Here is a 22,323-nt window from a genome sequence, read left to right on the forward strand (position 1 = left end):
TGAGACTGAGCCTTGTGTTGGGCTCCATGGTCGTGGGAGTCTGCTTTGATTCTCTCTTTCCCTCTCCCTCTGCCCCTCCTACCCACCCTCCCCAGCACATTCTTTGTCTCTTTCTCTCTCTCTAAAGTAAACAAAGAAATCTTTAAAAAAAATGATAATGCTGAACACTTCTGAAAATGCTCTGAGACATCCTCTTGTATTAAAGATAGGAATCAAAATAAGTGTAAATTTTAAGAAATTTGGCTATATCTATATATATATATATATAGATATAAATATTTAATTCTCTTTGACCTCATATTCCTAATTCTGGGAATCTATGGTTTTTAAAATTTATTTTTATAATCAAAGGGTTTTTTCTAGTTGAGAAATTCTAAATATCCAGAAATAGAAATAAGGTAACAGTTAAAATTTTTATGTGACACCCGTAAGATAAATATACAATTATTAAAATGTTTTCAAAACACACTTAATATGGGAAAATGCTTATAATATGAGAAATTTTTTAAAAACAGGATAAAAAGTATATATTCAGTATACGTAATTTTTGATATATTATATATATGAACAGGGAAACAAGAATATTTTCATTTTAACATATCTCTAAAAGTTTGCCATTATCTATTAATTTTTGACCAAAAGTACACTGGAATTCATGAATTAATTAATTTATTCATTAAAATATTTTATTTATTTATTTGTCAGAGAGAGAGAGAAAGAGAGTACTAGCAAGGGGAGAGGTAGGCAGAGGGAGAAGCAGTCTCCCCACTAAGCAAGGAGCCTGACATGGGGCTCCACCCCAGGACCCTGGGATCATGACCTGAGCTGAAGGCAAATGCTTAACCGACTGAGCCACCCAAGCGTCCCCGGAATTCATGAATTTATGTATTAAAAAAGTACTCAAGTCTTGGGCCTACATCAAGGGGATTTCAATACTTAAGTATCCAAAACACCTTAATATAAAGCCACCTAACTGTCAGAAGGGGGCACACTGGGCCTTGAGGGCTTGTGCAGGGCTTCCCTGCAGAGCTGCACTTGGCTGTGGCTGGCAGAGTCCCAGGTACCAACCAATGCAGGGATTTGGGGAGTTGTGGGAAGGATTCTCACCTGCTCAGATATCTCTCTCCCACTCACTTTTCATAGGTCCTGAAATTCTATCACTGTGAATCAATCATCTAAGTTAAGTCCTACCTTATCCCTGGAACTTAAGGGGGGAAAAAAAATCCACAGTGTGGGGTGGGGTGATGTATTAATTCATAGTAACATCCCCATCTAAATTAGTTGATCAGACTTTCCCTTGTTCATTCTAGCAACAAACATTTCCTGGGCACCTAGAACATTCGGGAGAGATGCCAACTTGGGGACAAAGAGCTGAATCAATTTGGCCTCTGTGGCCTCTGAGCTCTAAGGGATTGTAGGCTGGTCGTGAGGCCAGAATGCAGACAATGACACATAATAAAGCTCCCCAAGGAAGAGATAAATAAGGTACAAATGGAGTCCACCCTTGAGTGCAGAAGGCATGCAGAAGAATTGCACCCAACCTGAGGAAGCTGAGAAGACTTCACAGGAAAGGTGCATTTCAGCCGAGTCTGGCGGCTGGGGGTGGGGGAGTCGGGGGGTGGAGGATGGGGAGTGAAGTTTGCAGAGGTGAAGGAAATAAGATAGGAGAGGCAAGGCAACCAGGGAGAGCCAGAAGCCTCCAGGAAGGTGCCAGCCTCCTGGGAGGGGCTCTCAGAGAGTGACCCTGGTGTGCAGAGCTAGGTCAGGCAGGACAGGCTAGAAGGGACACAGGTCCAGACCGAGCCCTCGAGTACCATGGAAACACAGGCGCGTTCCCATGCAAAGTGCCAAAAGGGAGAAGGATGTTCCAGGAAAGGGTGCAAGTGAAACACGTGCCAGCTCTGAAATTCTAGCCCAGTATGCTCCTGTTCCCTCTTCCACTTCAGATCCTGGCTGTCTACTGGAATCACGTTACGCCTTGCCTCTCTGGTTGCACTTTTAATCTCTACAATCCAAGGCCACAGTTGGATGAAAATCTTGTCCTCCTTAAACACGTCTTCTGTTCTGGTGACTGTGAATACCATTTCAACACACAAATACTTGCTGTTTGGTTTTATTGTGTGGGACTTAACTATTCTGAGAAGCTAGTGATTCATCTTATTTCTACCAAGGCAAACACAACAGTCAAATAGTACACCAGTACCATAGTACGGCTAGCTTTTCAAACTAACGGGAGAAAAAAGACAATTTTAAAAGGATACAAGGAGGGATACTTTTTGTTAGTTTTTTACTCGAAGATTAAATTCTCCCTTTTATTTTTTAAGAAAAGAAATATCCCAAAACTTTAAGAAAACATTACTTCTTCCATCCATTCCTGCGTCCCATCTTCAGTCACCTTCATAGCACAAATTTTCTGACAGATTTTCTGTACTTGCCACATAACATGCCAAATCAAGGCAGAGCCATCAGCCCAAAGTGCAAAGCAAACTTTCGTTATTAGTCGTGCTGGCAAAAGTCTTGGAAAGATACACAAATTCCAAGAAAAGACCAAAATATATCTCTGCAAAGCAGAACTTCCCTGTAACAAGATTTATAAGATTTCCTCACCATGCCCCCCGCCCCCACCCCCGGCCCCGGGCTATTCTAACAGAAGCTGAACTTATTTGTACAATGTTCCAAAGCAGACAGGGACACACGCACACGCACCCGTACACAGATACACAAAGAAGACGTGCCTGAAAACTGTCTGAGAGGGGGTGTTCCAAACCGGACCATGTGCGGTGGTGTCCTTGCCCAGATGCATCCGACTTCAGGCTTGGGAACACGAAACAAACACAAAAACAAGACCCGGCAATGCGCGTGCTGGGCTGGATGACAGAGGCGGCAAGCAAATATTGGGATTGTGTTTCACCTATTGCCATGGTTACCAAAACAGGGTGGATACGGACAGAAAGAGAAAGAAGTCAAACTGGGAAGACAATGCATCCCAGGAGAATGTCTGAATGTGTGTTCGAGGAGCTTGCTGGGGAGGGTAGTGGGGGAGCCAAGAGAAGGGATCCGATGGAAAGAGGCGTTTCAATACCCCTTTGTGTTGTGTGAGAAGCCAGCTCAGTCAACTCTCCGCACCGGCACAATACAGACCTCCGAAGGCCCATGGAAGAGCCCCACAGCCCAAGGAACCCACAGAGGAGATGTGGGAAGTTTAGTTTTGCTTGGTGGCAGACAAGATCGGGGCAGTTTGTCCTCAGCACGAAGAGATGAAATACTGTGTGTGTATGCACACTCTGGATGATGAGTAAGAATAACTTAGTGGTATCCGAGAGGGAGACCACCAGAAGAGACTCTTAACTACAGGAAACAAACTGAGGGCTGTTGGAGGGGTGGTGGGTGGGGCAATGGGGTAACTGGGTGGTGGACAGTGGGGAGGGCACGTGTGGGAATGAGCATTGGGTGTTATATGCAACTGATGAATCAATCACTAAACTATCCCACTGAAACTAATAATATAGCATATGTTAAGTAATTTGAATTAAAAAAAAAAAAAGGAATTGCTTAGTAGTATCATGTCAAGACCCGCCCCTTCCTCCCCCCACCCAGTCTCAAGAAGCATTATAGAGAATTGGGCCCATTCTTTTGGGCAGTCTGATGGTTAGCTTCAGTTCCCAGTTGACATGATATAAAAGGGAAAAGCTGATTGACCCTCTTCTCCCAGGTACTTTGCCTCCCTAACCAAACTACAGAAAACACCAGGAAACCCTCCCCTTACAAAGTTTGCTATCACAGCAGCTAGCAGATGGCTTTCCTTGTCAACTCCTGACTGACACAGGAGAGTGAAGTTCCATAAAGTTGAAAATCCAGAAACTGAATTTTAATTCCTTTTCTTCCTGCTAATTAGCTATGTGACCTGGGAAAAGCTACTAACTTGAACTTTAGGCCTTTTTTCCTCAAAGGGAAAGGATTTTGCTGAAATAATCTCCAAGCTCCTTTCCTTCTTTGGAATTTGGTGATTCAGAGGCAATCAATAATCTCTCAAATTCCTATTTTCAAAACAAATATAATCAAATGCATAATCCTATGTATTTGAGGTTCTGATCAGCACATGAAAAGTAATTCTGTAGGAATTTATTGTGTTCTAGAGTAATAAAAACAAGTGGCTTATATTACATGTGGTTAATATTACAAGTGGTTGTTAGCTCTTATCAAGGATCTGATAATTTAGATGTTACCCCCCAAATGGCACAATATATTCCTAAAATTTAAATTTCCTAGAGTTTAAATGAGCAAAGTGGCAATGGATATGAACTTGTATACTCTCAGCCGACAGAAAGGAGTTGGGAATTCTTTTGCTGTTAGAGAACTACTGCTGCTTTTAACTCTTTAATAACCATAAGTAAGCTCACCTTCAGCATTTGTCCTGGCCAGAGAGAAATATGGATCAGGCTTCTCTCCTGGGTTTAGCCGATGAGAACTAGAGAGTCTAATAGGCATAAGGGAAGAGGTAGCTGGGTCTGAGCTATTCGTCTGAGCCTCATCTTCCTTTTACCGCTGAGGTTTGTTTTTGTAAGAACTTGCTTCTACTTAGGACAGGTTACCACAGGGACACCTGGGATGGCATGATGACATAGAAACAGGACAAAACCCACAAGAAGACTCAGGTGCAGGGCCTGGTGATGCCACCAAACAATGCTGGAAAAGCCACTAAACTTTTCTGTGTCTATGAAATGAGGAAAGTACTATTTCCCTGTTGACCTTACAGGGTTGCCGCAAGGCTCTGATGATACCCAAATATAGAAAGCTTTGCAATTTGCAAAGGGCTCTATTAATAGAAGCCCATAGGGTGATCATCGCTCCCGCTGGCAATTCCTGACAGTTTAGAGCTAAGACCAAGAGCCCAGTGCCTGGGTTCCCATCCTTGCACATTTTACCAGCTTGTATGTTCTTTCCTAAGTTACTTAACTTCTCAGTTTATTCATCTGTAAAATGAGAGTAAGAACAGTATTCTCCCTCATTAGACTAATACGAGGATTAAATGAGAAAACATAAGATGCTTAACTCAGCTTCAGCTATATATACAAGTGCTTAGTTAATGTTAACAGTTACTATTTTCTCCCAGGGTGTTTTAAGAGAGCAAAGTGCCTTTAACAGGAAACCCACTGCTCATGTTAGTGAGGGCGTAGATTTTTGTTGCTGTCTTTGTTGTCATGGAATTGTACATAATTCCTGCTCATCTGGGTATGGGACAGTGGTTTTTCACAGCAGCAAGGGAGGAAGATTCTGAAAAAAAGTGGCCACCTTGGCTCAGGCCATCCTCATGTTTTGATCACTGGTTTCAGGGACACATGGCTGTTAGCATGATTCAAAAGTTAATGAGAGTTTCTTTAAAGTCAACAGTATTTCCTGCCTCACTACAAAGCTTCTGAGAAGCAGACAGCTCATTCATTCACTGTTATTTTTTTTTAATTTATTATTTTTTTTAAATTCCTGGACTTTTAGGAAGTGAAACTGGGGATGATTAAAGCAAAATAGGCAAATCGCAGAGCGGCATTTCTTAGGAGAGTCAGGGAGATGTTACCTGGAGACTGTCTTTTCATGTGTATAAACTTTCCAGGCAACTCCATATGGAGCCAGGCTCCTCTGTGATTTATCTGTTGGACAGTGGGTGGCCAAGGGGCACCGTAGGCAAACAGTTATCCAGCTCGATAATTAGGGAGGGGAAAGGCAAACACAAACACACCCAGGTTGACATTCAAAACAAAGTGGAGATTGAACCACAGATTGCGCATTATACCACCCTAGTTCTTGTCTGCCTATCTGCCAGCAGAAAACCAGGGGCCAAGAGAAGAAGCACTGGTAATGATTTATCAGTACAGCTGATGACAAAGGCACAATGCTGGGTAGAAACCTGACAGTCTGAAGTAGGGGCCCAGCTTTGTGTTGAGATGATGGCTTGATTTCCCTAAGTTTTTACTTGCCTTTGGTACCCTCACTTATGAAAGAAGGAATTTGGGCAAGGTCTTCACTAAGTACCTTCTACCTCTAAAAGCCTCTGACTCTCTATATTTTGTTTGTTTGTTTGTTTCATTCACTCATTAATGCACATATTTATGGACCTATTCAATAAATTGTAAACCTCACTATAAATGAGTTATTGACAAGTCGACAATTGAAATACAGCACAGTTAGCCTATCACGATGGAAAAAATAGCACTTAGTATTGATCCTTCTCAATTCCTGGGAGGTCAGTGTTATTCCACCTTCTGTTTTCTAAGTGTTCCAAACCGGACCATGTGTGGAGAAAAGATATATTGCTTTTCTCTCAAGGAAAAAAAAAAAAAAAACATGCCAGAGGTCATTTCTAGATATCCTTCAAAGAAATCAGATGTAGTCAAATACTCTTTCTTTCTTTTTTTTTTAAGATTTTATTTATTTATTTGACAGAGAGAAAGAGATCACAAGTAGGCAGAGAGGCAGGCAGAGAGAGAGAGGAGGAAGCAGGCTCCTCGCTGAGCAGAGAGCCCGATACAGGGCTCGACCCCAGGACCCCGAGATCACAACCTGAGCCTAAGACAGAGGCTTTAACCCACTGAGCCACCCAGGCTCCCCTCAAATACTCTTAGTTGATTACTTAGCTTAGCCTTTATCTATTTTATCTTCTCCTTCGGAGACCCACCCTTGCCCCTTAGCATTCCATCCCACCCCCACTTCCACTGCTACTGTTTGGTTCCTTCTCCTTATTTTAATTCAACTCAACTCAACTGATCAAATTCAGTTCTCAATCATGGGGCCTCTCTTAGCACAAGGAACCTTCATGATGCAAGGGTTAACTTCAAGGTGCTCCATCCAGATGGACCGCCCCTCGCCTTTTCCAGGTTATCTGGAGGTCTAAACCTCTAAACGGGAGGTCCTTGCCATCCTTATCTCCCATTTTGTTGTCAATATAAACGAACCCCGAAGATTTTAGTATAATCTACTGGTTGCCGTTACCAGGAAGCTGTAGATATTTTTATCTAAAGGGTCAATATTGTGATGAAAAATCTTTGTCAGTGGAGTCTGAGATGTTAGTTAGCCTTTGCTATGTGACGCATCATTGGGCCAGTATTAGTAAACCTCTTGGAGCTTCAGTTGTCTCAGCTATAAAATGGGGAAAACAGCCCTGTCATGGCACTGTCCTGAGGGCAAAATCAGGTCTCAGGTATATGTACTTTCTTGGTATCAACATTCCCTCGGCTTCCCTAAGTTTGTCTATACTGAAGGTTGGGTATCCAGTGACCTTCCTTTCTAGCAGACCCCACTTTCATGAAAGATACCCACTGATCTCAGGAATCCGGGAGGAAAAACTCATTGTTTTGGGTGGTTAGAAGTAGCTAAAGTTCTCACAGGTTTGAGTCTCCTCTGACCTCTAAGACAAAATCCAATAAGCATATATTCACTTGTATAACATGAAGCCATAGGTTTGTAGCCTTGATTCTTTAGAAAAAGAATCCATAAGTCTCAATTAGAATCTGCCAGAATCATGACAGTACCAGCATGGACAGCTGTGACTTTAGTCCACTGAAGTCTACTGCCTGATGTCCACATACATTAAATCAAAAAAGAGCACCGTGCTACTTGATTTGGGTTTCCCAGGTTATTACACTGTATAGCTTACTGGGGACAGTTATTTTACTCTCTTCCACCATAGAAATGACCAATTTGTGGCAAGAAAGATGGATGCATCCTACTGAGCAATCACTATTCGGACAGCTTCTAACAAAGCTGTAGAGTTAAAGCAGTCCTGCCTTAAGCTTTTGTCCACCTCCAGGACCTCCAAGTTTCACCAGAGATGCAGGATGATGGCTTTTGTCAGTGGTCAATAGAGAGTGTGAAATAGACACTCTGACACCAATGTCCCCAGGAGAATAGGTCTGCAGTGTTGTGGTGTGAGCGACACCCTCCCTGGCCGCTCTCTGGTTTCTTGTGTGCTCCGAGAACATACCCCGCAGAGTGCATTCATCACAATAGCCCATGTGTGACCTTTGGAAAAGTCCTTGAAAACAGTGAAACAGGAGTCTTAGTTGAAATCTGGAATCCATTCCAGTCTTACACAGGAAGAAAATTAGGCATAGAACAACAAAGCCCACAGTTCAGAGAAACCTGGGGAGGCTCTGGCTGACATTAAAATCATGAAAGATTTTTTTTTTCTCTATTACTTTGTGTTTCGTAAAAGCTTTTCATCTGAGCAGCCCAAAGCTTCTAGAAAATACTGTCAGTTAGTAGAGGGCAATAACTGGTTTCTCCAGTGAATAAAGCAAGCAGAATGAGAATAGAAATGCTGAGTAATGTATTAAAAGCCAATTACTAAACATTTTCCAGGCTACTAAGTAAATGCTATTTCTCCAAAATGTGAATGGCCAATACCACCATTTTCCCCCTTGGAATAATGGATTGGCAATAATGGTGTCAGGGTTGGGAGCCCAGGACAGAGACAACAACTATGCTCCCTAAGCCTTAACTCCAAGATAAAGTTCATTAACCTGGACATCATGGATCTGGAAAGACACATCCATCCACCCAAAGCATGAATCAGCAGAATTGTGTGCTTGCTTAGTAAATTTAACTCGGCAAACATCTGTGGGGAAACATGATTTTATAGGTACAGACCAATTTCCTTTTGTCTCCGGCTGATATTATTCACAATAAGTGGCCATGTGATGTGTTTTTCTTTCATACGTATAAATAATAACAAACCTATACTCCCTTTGGAAGCATTCTCCTTCTTTGCCAGTGCGAAGAGAGGGGTAGGACATTTCTGAGTCAAGCAGTGGCAGATAATCCAGTGAAAATCAACTGGCAGGGAAATTTGGTTTGGAACTATGTGTAAGAATCCACCTAAGGTTTGTCTGGGAGGACCCTCAAATGGGATACAGACCCCCTACAAGATGATTCAGAAATAATCCAGCTGGGGGAGTAGCATTGGGTGCTCAGACCCAGAACACTTATTCATACACATGAATAACTTAATTTTGTTTTTTTCTTAAGTGCCTTCACAGTTCATTTTTTATTTTCCTTTAAAAAAAAAAAAAAAGAAGTAAATGGCACTACTCTGGTCTCTACAACAGATGCCAGTTTGAACTTCACTCTGCCAGCAAGTATTTGGTTTGGCTCTGCAGGGCTTGAGTTGAAAAAATATTTGCCAATTCCAAAAAGATTTAACGAGCTTTGCTGAAGATGCCGGTGCCATCTGGCATGTCACAGGGACTGTGGCATAGCAAAGAGAACTCTCTTAACCACAGATTTTTATTTGCCCGAGGTAGCCAACACTGGGGATTCAGGCGCTTCCTTGAATCAAGGAGCTGAAAGACAAATGAGTAAGATTTCCAAGAGAAAGTGACCAAGGCAGGCGTCCAAAAAACTTGCTGCCATTGAAAATGAAGTCACCTGGTTTGGGTGGCTGATTTTCAGAACTGTCAATAACATCCTCATACCAGCCACCAGACACGGTCCCCATCGCTATCTGTCAGGAAACCAAATAAATCTCCGACTTGTAGCAAAGCTACCCTGATCCAATATCAGATCTGAAAACTTTGCTACAGTGTATTTTGTTGCCATCTGAGACCTTACTAATGGTGACGCCAGAATTTAACTCTATGAAAACTGAACAACCCACTTCAAGTAACTCTCCTAAATAAAGCCAGCAACTTTACTTTATATTGCAAAGATGGACATAATGCATAAATCTTTGATAGAACATAATGCATAAATCTTTCACTGTGATTGGAAACACTGACCTACCTGCACATAAATCTCAAATGTTAAAAGTCACCAAAAGTTGTCACCTGAAATCATGTATTTCAGTAAGAGGTGCAATTACCCTGTGCAAAAACAAGGCTGTGATCCTTTGAATTAGTGTCACATCTGACAACTATAACAAAATATGAAAAATATTTCCGTGCTAGTGTGTGCTTAAAAATCACGTGTCTGTTTTCACAGATATGGGGACAGGAAGAGTGATGGTGAAACTGTGACCACCTTGAAGAAGAGACACTCTGGATTGTTTTTGCTAATTTTACATTATGAGAAAACATGCACCTACTTGAGTGTATCCTACCTTAACTCCTATGGATCTCCCCAAACCCCTACATGTCCCTTCCACGGAGGCTGATCCAATGCTTATTACATGGTCATCTGATGCCAAGATTCAATAACAAATATCCTCAAAGAGAGAGCCAAGTTCCCTATTGCCTTTCCACAGAAAAGACCTACTCACTGAAACAATGACGGAGCCATCTACCTGACTTAACTGAAATTTGGAAGTCAGAGTAGAGATCAAAGAAAAACTCATGAAATTTTAAAAATGATTATTATAACTGTCACTTACCATTTTGGCTTCTGAATGCATTGGCTGGACCTGGGGAGAAGCACAGGGGTTGTTCAGATTTGGACCTTGCATTCCCAGGAGGTTGGAGTTCACTGACATCTGTCTCTCCATCTAAGAGAAAGGAAAGCAACAGAATCAGAAGTCTAAAAAATGTGGTCTAGGTCCCAGACAAAGCTGCATTTCTCTTTCAAGTGGGTCATTTAGAATTTCTTTGAACAACTCCAGAGAAAGACTGTGGTTTGGAGAAGGGTAAGTAACACACTTCTGAGCCTTGAACTCCAGGACATCAAAGAATCACTCCAAAGCTATGCCTGCTATAGGAGATGCCCCATGCCAACGAGAACCATGTTGTCATGGTACATTTACAAACAAAAGTATGGAATATTTCCACTTTTGCAAACACTCCAACTGCCACGAGTCATGCTTCTTTTTATAACTGTAAAAAATAATGTATGCATAGAAAAATGCTGCAAGGATATATACCAAATGTTATCTCAGGTTATCCATGGCTTTTTTACCCCCCTAAATTTTATATGAAAACATGAATCATTTCAGTAATAAGAAAAACATTAAATTAACTTAAAAAGTAATACTCTTGAATATACTGGGTCTTCTTGCCACTGTAACTTATGAACACAATCGAGATGACCAAGAGCGGGGCGCCTAGGTGACTCAGTCAGTTACGTGTCTGCCTTCACCTCAGGACATGGTCTCAGGGTCCTAGGATCGAGCCCCACGTCAGGCTCCCTGCACAGCGGGATGTCTTCTTCTCCCTTGGCCTCTCCCTCTGTGCTCTCCCTCCCTCTTTGTCTCTCTCTCTGTCAAATAAATAAATAAAATCTTAAAAAAAAAAAAAAAGAAAAAGAAAAAGATGACCAACAGGTATCTGAGCTGTTGCCCCTGGCTCACCTCCCCTTCCCTGTTAACCTAGTCATGACACGACATAGCAGCAGGTTTTGGCCTCACAGGCGAGGCCTTTGGGGAGTGAAGAAAGCAGGTGAGGGTACCGTACCACACATGATGGACACTGCCCTCCTGGCTTGCCTAGAACTAACATCATTTCAAATACCTGCATGAGTTCTGGCCTTTTGTCTCCAGGGTATCCCCGTTAAAAAGGAAATACAGTAAAACCTCTCTTTCAGTCAAGGAAGGGTATGTCTGACTGATATTTTCTGTTGAGTAGAAATTGAGGATGTTTCAAAGAACTAAAAGAAAGCAAGTACACTTAATACTAAGTTCCACAGAAGACTTTCCTCAAGAGGAAAAAAATAAATTCTTCAATGCAAAAGCTCCTCTTGCCAAAGGATGGAAAGGAAAACGGCTCAGAAACTTGAGGGAATCCGGTTTCTGCTCAAAGTTAGCCCCGGGAGGCTGAGGAAATAAATACGGAGTTCTTTATCACTGGGGCTCTTCCCAGAGCGCAGGACAGAAACCTCACAGGCAAGAATGGAGAGTGAAAGCCAAGGTAAATGCCCCTTCAGGGTCCCTGCCATGGTCAGGTTCCAACCCTGCAATCCCTGCTGGGTCTGCCCCAGGTGCGGGGCTGCAATTACAGCATTAATGTGCGGCTTAGCTGAAGTGCTCACGGAATGACGTGAGTGACGAGCGGACAATCCCTGTCACAGCAAATCACCCTTCGCCATCCCTTAGCCTGAAAGAGCATATCCGTTATCTGGCAGTGTATGCTTCAAAAGGAGCAATCTGATGAAGAATTTTCTATACATTCTAGAAAATGCCAGCAAAACCTTTCGGGGCCTCATCAATTCAGCAAAATAAAATGTTCACTCCTATATGCCCCCTGATTCTCTAGGTAGTCTGGATATTTTATTTTTTATTTTTGTTTTTCTAATTCTGGTTAAATATGCATGTCATAAAATTTACCACTATAACTAGGCTTCCGTGTACAGTTCAGTGCTATTTAGTACGTCCGTGTACTCTGTTAAGTCACAAAGACTGCTCCACAGAATGCTTGTTGCTTATAATTCCCCCTTCCAGAGTCTGGGAGATGGAAGAGCTGGAAAGGCATTTGACCCTTTATTCCAACTGGTAACCATCTCCCAGAGGGAGATGAAGTCCAAAGGAGCTTTTGCTTTCAGTTTCCTGAAGGAAGGTCACTGAGAACTACAAAGCTATGAGCTACAAAGAAGGGCGAGCAGCTTACTTGCAGCCTCGGGATCCAGAATCAGTCATGCTTCCCACTCTGTGGAAAAGTTAGTTACAGACTACTCCTACTCCATGACTCACAAATTCAACAGAACATTGAAAACAGGCTGATTCCTCTACTTAAAAAAAAAAAAAAAATTGCATTTTTCCATCTTAGTGATGATAGGGGGTCAGCAAAATCCTCTGCAAGGCAATGATTTGGCTTTTACGCATAAGGTTCTGCCCCATGAGTGTGCTTTGGTGAGGTGCTAGAACCAAGAAGTCAGAAAGATGGGAGTGGTTTTGCCAGACACTAAGCAACATCTAGCCCTGGTGGTAAAGCATCCAGGTAAAGGATTTCACCTTTTTATGAGCTTCTCCTTTCCCTCTGAAACAAATCAGAAAACGGGAGCTACAGTCTCGACAACCTCACTGGGCTTCTGTGATTATAATTGAGTGTTCATATTCCCAAATGATGTAAACATTGGACTTTCAAGATAGGAAATCACAGGACCGTGAACTCCTGCCTTGTTGCTCACCGGAACCCCAGCATCTCGCATAGTCCTTCGCTCCTAGCAGGCATTCAGCAGAAGCTTGTGGAATGAACAGATGCATTATTTGCTTCACCTAGGATTTTATGAACTGTGTGGCCTGGTAGTAGGTACTGCAAATCAGTGAAGAATATTAGCTCGGCCCGCAGACAGACAGACCTTTTCTACCAAGGGAATCATGGTTCCCCAAGGGCAGGAACTCTATGAGAAGACTGTGCTTACAATGCCAAAATCTGAGCCTAGGAGCAGGGAGCTTGATAACAAGGAGGAAAGGACCTAGATTTCTGGGACCAGGAACTCATAGGGGTTTTTGTTTGCTTGTTTGTTTGTTGGTTGGTTTTTTAAGAGATTTTATGACAGCTTTCATGAGTTACCTTTGTGTCACTCTAAGGTTTCTCAGCCTCAGCGCTGTTGACATCTAGGGCCCAAATAATTAGTTTCTGGTGGGGGCTGTCCTATGCATTGTAGAATGCTGAACAGCATCCCTGGCCTCTACCTACAGAGGCCTCTACCCTCTACCTCTCTCAGTGGTGACAACCAACAATGGCATCTCCAGACGGTGCCAAGCAATTGCCCCGAGTTGAGAATCAGTGCTCGAGATTGACAATATTGTCATGGCAGCTGGGAATGTCGGTGACATGGGCTGGGGAAATACTGTGGGGGGTGGCATCCCTGACTTTCTGTTTACATTGGCTCTTGATCGTGTACCTGATCCTTTCCTTCTATTCTGAAGCATTAGCAGGAGGCCAGGTTGTACAATGAGATGATATGGTGGAAACCACTGCCAGATACTTACTCACTGCACACTCTCTGCCCGTGTCCCACCTTTGTCCTGGAAACAGTACAGTTTAGCCAAATGGAAAAAAAAAAAAAAGGTCACTGAAGTGGTATTTTTCTGGCTGATGGATAGAATTTATGATAGGACACTAATTTGGGACAAGGAGGCTTTAGCGTCTGAAGGAAAATGCTTATGGTGGGAGTCTTTGTGCGCCTGGCTGGGCTGAATAAAACCTGGGCAAGTGGCATTGGTGGCGCTGTCGTAGCTCATCTGAAGATGTTTCAGGAGAGCAAGGCAGGGAAAGTGTGTCAACTCAGCTGTTCCTTCCGGCCCGATTTTGCAAAGACTGTTCCTAGTCAGGACGACCCAATATTTACAGCAGCCAGGTCCATTTCTCTGAACTTGGGGCTCCCAGCCCTCATCTATCCCTGCCTCCACTCAGATACATGGGCGCACTGCTCAACCTTCGAGAACCTGAGCTGCTCAGCGTGAATTGAGATGGGGGTTCGTCACAGCTGTCAGCTTTTCATCTGGAAAATGAGCGTGTCAGTAATTACTGCAATCCCATTCCCACAGGATGCCGATGAGAGCAACGTGAAATGACAAATGTAGACGGTTCCTTAAAATGTGAACATGCTCTGCTAGGCATTGTTGATACTGTTTGGGAGGGTTTTCACACAATTGTCATGTCATCTCTTAGGGCTTTTGAGAATAGCTGTGGCCCCAGGAATAAGCACACCAGCCCAGGCTCCCCAAAGCACAAGGCCAGGAAGGGGATCCTGTGGAAGGAGAGCAAGGTTTGCCCTGAGAAACTCTGGATGTCCCTTCTAGGCTAATATGTTGTTTTCAGGGGTAGGGGATATGTTACGTAATGATCATAGACCTTGGAGTCATACCACCTGGATTTAAATCTTTAGGGTCCATCTTACTCAGCCTCCTGTGCCTCAGCTTCCTCATCTGTAAAATGGGGGTAATAATGGTATATCCCTCACAGGTTTGTTGTGACAGTGAAAGCAGAGAATATAGTGGTATCACACGGTGGTTGACTCAGTGAGCTCTGCGGCCAGGATTTCTGGGATCAGAACTCAGCTGTGCTTGCTTCTCAGCCAAGCAAGCTACTTGCCATCCTTTTCCCATTCAGACACGGGGGATAGAAACAGCACGTGCCTGACAGGATTGTTGCAGGTGTTCATGAAGTGCCTATAAAGGGACTAGCACATGGTAAGCCCTTAATAAATGTTGTGAGCATGCGTAATAGAACATGACACGCAGGGACACCTACTAGCAGATATTCTGTACCATCGTTATTATTTTTGTTATTATAATTGTTGCTCTGAGTCCTGGCAAGATCACTCCCTGGTGAGTTAAGGACACTCGGTATAGAGCCCAAGCTATATAGATTTTGGGCTAGGCATAAAACACTGTGTCCTTGAACAAATTCTATCCCCTGGGTGTGGCAAGCTCGCTTGTCACCAGCAGGAAGATGGGGCCAGGCCTCACTAAGGGAGCACTGGAGGGCGGGAGAGCCAGCAGGACGCCTAGGGACAGACAACCAGGCCCTCTCCACAAAGTAGCACACAGCTCAGCTCTTCACCCAGAAGAAGTCACTGTCTTTCCAGCTTCGATCTCCGCTTTTCCTTTACTGCTTTCAAAGGAGCAAGGCTCAGGGGCAACAAGAAGCACTTACTGGCATCAAGACGGCAGAAGAACCCGGCATCGTCGGGTTGGGCAGGGTCCCAGGCATGGAGGCTGGCATAGGCTGTCTCTGTCTGTTGTGGAGATGTAGCAGAGAAGATAGAGAGCCTGGGACAGGCCTGGCAACACACAGAAAAAGCAGACATTATTCCTGATGCCTTGGGGCGGGGAATTCACTGCCTGCTTCCCCGTGTCCAGAACCAGCGGGGACAACACCATTACATGAGCAACAGATCAGATCCTCTGATGGGAATCACATAATTGAGGATATTAGGGAAATAATAACAAATAAAACACAAGCCTGGCTTCCTCTGCTGCTTCCTAGTTAATACACCAAATTCCACTTCATTTCCTGACCTCTTGTTATCTAACTCATGTTCAATAGTCAACAAGTCGGCAAATCTCCTACGACTCCTGCCTCTTAGGGAAGGGACTTCGGGGTGAAATCCTGTGTTTACTCAGAATTCTCTGCCCTGTGGAGGATCTTAGACCCTGAGATCTGTGTATGTCATCTGGACTCTCCTATGCCTCTGCCTAGAAGCCCTCCTGGACACACTTTCACTGTCTGGATTATAAAGCCAACTTGATCCATGAATTCCCAATAGAAATCTGTTTTGACTTTTTCCGTAGTTCTCCACTGTGGGTGGAAAAAACAAACAAACAAACAAACAAACAAACAAAATAGCAACAACAACAACAACAAAAACAAAGCCAGGACACAGATCAAAGTAGCAGGAATGAGGTTCATGCCAGTGCAGCCAGCCTTTCTCAGGCAAGTCCAGAGCCCAGCCCCCGATTACCAATCCCTCATTTTATAATAACTGGAGGTGTTAGGCTGTTTGACAGAAACTGATTTTGGCCTGACCCACAGAACTTGGGTAAGCATTCCTCTGGGGAGTACATAGTTCGAACTTTTGCTTCAATTTGCCAGAGCGGGGAAAAAAAAATTTAGAACTTTCAATTGATTTAATGAGCCAGGGAATGTGTGGCTGAGGGAAAAAGGAAATTATTTGTGTTTATGAAAAATGGCAAATAAGTGACCTCCTCAGCTAAATTCTCAATCTCCCGATGCTTTTGCTCTGGGGAGCTGTATAAATGTCAAACCATTAAATTAAAGATTTAACAAATAAAATCAAACAAATAAACAAACACCCTCCCCCCCCACCGCAGGGACCTGAGCCTTCCACGTTAAACTACCTTATCCTGAATGCCATAAATGAAGCTACTGTTTCTAGAATTAATGCATTTTCTTAAAAAAAAAAAAAAAAAAAAAGATTTGTTCATGTTAAGTGCTGCGTAATGACTGGATGGAGATGTCCTGTGTGGCCCAGGGCCTTTCTCAGCTTCAGGGAAGTATAATCCCTTTCAGAGTAGCATGAGAAGGCTCTCCTTTGGACCTCAAATGTCTCTTGTGCCTGACTTGGGGAGAAAGGGGGATTGAAACAGGGAGGTCATGCCAACAGGATCTTCTTTTGCATTGTTGCTAAATCTCAAAGATTAGGTTTTCTACTCTTTTCACCCAACAGCTCCTTTGAGTAGAGCTAGCTCTCCCAGATGCATGGATTTTAGAAGGATTAGTGACAAATTAGTCAATATTTATATTCAGGAAGTTATATAAGTGAAAATATAAAAGAATATAAAACCTTTACCCAGACTCTCTGTAGATGTACACAAATGATACCCAGCTTTATGACCAGAATGTGTGTATGAATAGTTAGCTACACGGAGAGGCCAACCAGAAGTAGCCTGCAACAATAAAATGAGTGTTTTCAGAAAAGCAAATGCATGTTATAGGTATTTCTTGACATGTGCCCTGGGGCCCTCTGGAGTATAGATTAACAATAGGATTAGTAGGGTCTTTGAAGGTCCTTCACCTTTCAGAGCTGTAGCAAACTGCCAATTGTAGTTGCTCCAAAACTCTACAGTAGGTTGTACCTTCACTGGGTCTTAAAGCCTACCTCATTCAGAGATGGATAGCTCCAATCAGATAGGTATAAATGGTGGCTCTGTCAACAGACAAGGTTTGCTTTATATTCTCCAGTCTTTTTATTATTATTATTTTATTTTAAAGATGTTTATTTATTTGATAGAAAAAGAGACAATGAGAAAGGTAACACAAGCAGGGGGAGTGGGAAAAGGAGAAGCAGGCTTCCCACCAAGCAGGGAGCCCGATGTGGGACTCGATCCCAGAACCCTGGGATCATGACCTGAACTGAGGGCAGACGCTTAATGACTGAGCCACCCAGGTGCCCTATTTTCTCCAGCCTTAATGTTTTGTTTGTGACCTTTGCTGGGAAGAAAATAGCTGTATATCAAAATATGTCATCTTTAATAATGGTCAGTTCCTGCAAGTGCAAGGTTAGTAACCTAAACTGCCCTGTTTTATAAGGAGAAAGATTCACTGAGACTATCTCTATAGATAGTTGTTAATCATCTATCCATCCACTCGTGTACAGATACCCAGACAGGGAGATGTACACACATACATCCATGCATATGTACAGATACACCTAAACGTACAGACATACAACCTTCTACCATATGTCTTTTCCCCTAGTCACTGGGAGGAATGCTTTGGGTATAGATAGGGACAAGCAAAAAAAAAGACAGTTGAAAACATTGTATAATGATGATTTGTCATATCATCCTCCTAAAGAAACGACAGCATATTATCATCATTTACATTTTGTTTCCAACATGATATATTAATGCTAATCTTGGTGATCAGTTTCTATTGAGTCATTTTTAGAAAAGAAATCAATTAAACCATGCTTATGTGAATGAAGATGCAAAAGTAATTCAACTCAAAATGACTTTTCATTCTTTACACAACTAAGGAAAACTAGCTGGACAGAGTAGCTGGGAAATGGTATACTTACTTCCATACCATGCATAGATGTACCAGATTTTTAAACACCAAGCATACCTTCATTAATTAAGAAACCTTTCCAGCATACTGAGCTCCCTTGGAATTATAATAATAATTGCCTAATGATAGCAATCAACCAATTAACATATATAGTTGAAAGAGAAATGGCTATTTGAGAACTCTGCATGTTTGGATTCTAAATAACTCTCAATTATTGTTTTACACAGATCTATATTTTATTTATTTATTTGAGAGAGAGAGAGAGAGAGAGAGTTCACACATGCATACGTGTGCACATGCAGCAGGGAGGGGCACAGGAAGAGGGAGAAAGAATCTTAAGCAGGCCCCACACCCAGTGTGGAGCCTAACACAGGGCTTGATCTCACGACCCTGAGATCATGACCTGAGCCAAAATCAAGAGCCGGACACCTAACTGACTGAGCCACCCAGGCAGCCCTCCACAGATTCTATAAATAAATTTCCCAACCCTTGCTGGGAACAATACTGAGGGGTTTTCTATGCTTCTTGCTTGGGCTTTTAAAACTACAAAAACTGACAGAAAAGAAAAATGTACTCTTACCCATCGCAGGGTATACAAAGGACTAGACTGAGGTAATTATGTAGCTTGGCCCAATAAATAATCATTTGTCCAGAATATCCTGATCACTGAAGCAAGAGTGGTATCAGAATAATTATATTAATTATCTAATTCCTTTTGTGTATATAGAAATAATTATTAACACATTGCACTTGCTTGAAACTTTTTATATTGCACTTACACAGTTTCATATTTTTCAAAATATTTTCACCTTCCTGTGACTTGGAACAATGCCATGTGGTGGGTAGGTCAGATTACCCCCATTTTACTCAGAGTAAGCTGAATTCAGAAACATTTAAATATGCCCAAGGTCATATGGGTCATGAAAAGAAGCAAGGCTCATATTCAGCTTGCAACACAGGGCTTCCTCCATCATACCTTGATGGCTCCCATAACTAAGCTATTATTGATTTTTTATACTAAAATAAATTCACGGTCTATTTCCTTTGATATCCACACTGCTACCTGGACTGGGCAATGAAGTAGTAAAATTATGCAGTATTGCTAACATGAGAAGTCACTCATCCATGTGAAATTATGCTTTCTTCCTTTAAAAAAAAAAAAAAAAAAAAAAACTTCCCAAACAACATATCAGTTAGACTCTGAAAATAAGATGGCAAATCGCAGCAAAGTTGTGAAAACAAAGACCCAACAGTCTTTCTCCAGTGCAGGCTTGTTGCCATGAGCTAATAATTCCAGACTTTGAGCAAGCCGAGCCTCCTTTTTAATAACCATATGCCTCTAGGTAAAGTATTTCTACTAAAAATTATTGAGGCATGGAACAAGGTAAGATGTGTGAGCTCATGTTGGATTGTTCAATTACTAAACTGAGTCCCATAGCATTAAGAGTTTTCCAACTTGACAGATTATTCCTCTTTATACACTTGTATAAACATACTGCTTACGGCTGAAATCTATGTAAGCTTTTCTTTCAATTAAAATGTCAAGGATGACAGACTGTGTTTTCAGTGTCCTTAACAGAATGAAAGGTACCACAGCAAGCGATTTCATGTCCTCATTTTTACCCCCAAAGGATGTTTTCCAGTCTAGGGGTGTCTGAAAAGCGAGCTCTGTGTCTGCCGCTCTTTGCGCTTGGACAAGCCCAACTATCTTTACGGAGCGAGGGTCCAGTGATTTTGTTTGGTAGTCTCAGGAGAGTCACTGCAGACTGTTCTCCTTTCCCAAGTCTTCAAAAGGTCCATGGCACCCCAAATTGCCTATTGAACTCAAGACAGATAAATCTACCGGGTGTGTGGTCAGGGAAAGAGAAGAAGCCAGCAGTGGAAAAAAAAAAAATTAGATTAAAGAATTAGAAGATCAAAGTTAGCTTGAAAATCCAATCACAGACACCTGAGAAATGGTGAGCACGTAATAAATAACAACAGAAAGGAATCAGTGGGACTTGGTGTGCAGAATAATACGAAAAGCTTCAAAGCAATAAGATGGAAAGAAGAGTGGGCAGGGAGCAAAGCATCCAGATGTCGCTGCCATTAGAGTTTCTGACTCTGGGGGAGAGACTTTCTTTGCTTTGGGGCTCTCCATGTCATCATCTGTTTAATGAATGGATCAGACTACAGGCCATCTGGAAATGCCCTGAAGCTCTAAAATTCAGATTCTAGAACTTGAAAATGAGATGTTTTTAATCTCATGAGGCATAGATGTTCTGTGATGATTAGGGAGCTCTTCACGGCTCACTGATGAGTTCACAGTGCTTCGGCCAGCACGCGCAACATGGTGGGGGGTCAGTGTCCATACTGAATGGGACGAGTCAGTACAGCACTTCGTTCTTAATGTCAAAAATAAACTTGAAATATGAATGAATCGCAAATAGAAAGTGTCTCTAAAAAGCAAGAGAAGTTACTAAAAAGGACTTGATACATCTCAGGGGGTCCACACCTTTTCCTCATTTACACGTAACATAATTTCACACACAGACTAGAGAAAGAGTATTGCTCACGATCACTGTATTTGCTTCTAAAGAGAAATGTGCCTTCTTTCCACCTTCTTAAATGAACTGTTGTGGCCTAACCTGGCCAACTAGTTTCTGTCTAGGATGGGGAGACTGAAGAACTAAAGACGGGATTACAGACTCTTAAATGTTAAGAGAAGGCTGTTTGTAATGAGAAATGCTTATTCTATCATTCTTCTCTGAAGCGGAATTTAAAAACTCCTATTTTTGTAAAGAAAGCAAACTACAGAATAATCAAGTAGAGGGGGAAATGGGAAGATAATATAGTTAATTTCTTCCATGGGTGATAATTATATTGTAAGATGGGGTATTGAAGGACATGGGTTCAGAAGACAGTCTGCCTAGGTTGGAATCCCAGCTCTGCCCCTTACTAGCTGTGTAAACTTGGGCTAGTTACTTGGCCTCTCTGTGCCTCAGTTTTCTCAACTATTAAATGGGATGACAGAGATTGTTATCTTATGGCCTTAATTGAGCTACTACATATTAAATACAGTTGACCTTTGAATAACGTGGGCATTAGGAACCCTGACTCCTTGTGTAGTCAAAAATCCATGTGTAACTTGAGTCTCTCCAAAGTTAACTACCAGTAGCCTAATATTAACAATCTATTAACATATATTTTGGATATACTATATTCTTGCAGTAAAGTAAGCTAGAGAAAAAGAAAATATTATGAAAATCATAAGGAAGAGATATACATTTACAGTACTATACTGTACTTATTAAAAAACATCCACATATAAATGGACTTGTATAATTCAAACCCATTCAAGGGTCAACTACATATTGAATATTGAATTCAATAAAATTAGTTATTTTTGTTATTATTCTTCTGAAACCCAGACCAAACAACAGAGTAATCACTATACTTCAATCAAGGAACTGGGGCTTAAGGCTGGGATCTTAAAGTTAACACCAATCCTTCGCTTTAATTAAGAAACCACAGCCTAACCAAATGCCTGTAAAAGTGTCCCAAACTTCCAGCATATATAAGATATTTCTTAACAACCCATTGACTTTAGATTCCCAAACCCTTCTGCAGAGGCAAATGGACTTCTCTCATCCACAGTTTTACAGAATTTCAAAATGATTCACACTATTTCTCAGAAAGGATCTTTGAAAATATTTCCTCAAAATGGAACCAAACTAGTTCCCCAGAGATTGGTTCTCAGTATCTTGTTTTCCCTGAAAACAAGGACAAAAATCCAACAGAAGCAGTAATTGGGAAAACAAGACAGCTATCTGGCCCACATTTTAAAAGACATCCTATTACCAGTATCTTTTTTGAATGAGCTCATGCTCTGCACCAAGTCTCACTGCCAAGCTCCTAAAGTTGGATGGCAAAGACAATATTTCCCCTTTTA

The 22,323-nt window shown here is 42.0% G+C and overlaps 1 protein-coding gene across 3 annotated transcripts in view; it reads right to left on the reverse strand.

The window, feature by feature from the left end:
• Nucleotides 1-22,323, reverse strand: part of CREB5 (cAMP responsive element binding protein 5) — a 130,600-nt gene that overhangs the window by 85,881 nt on the left and 22,396 nt on the right. For all 3 annotated transcript variants that reach the window (XM_082693200.1, XM_082693199.1, XM_082693201.1), the window contains exons 2-3: nucleotides 15,516-15,642; nucleotides 10,358-10,468 (exon numbers count right to left, since the gene is read on the reverse strand). In XM_082693200.1, coding sequence (XP_082549326.1) covers nucleotides 10,358-10,468; nucleotides 15,516-15,642 — 238 coding nt within the window. The remainder of the gene's footprint in view (nucleotides 1-10,357; nucleotides 10,469-15,515; nucleotides 15,643-22,323) is intronic.

This window comes from Mustela nivalis (assembly GCF_964662115.1).
Source record: "Mustela nivalis genome assembly, chromosome: 12".
NCBI lineage: Eukaryota > Metazoa > Chordata > Mammalia > Carnivora > Mustelidae > Mustela > Mustela nivalis.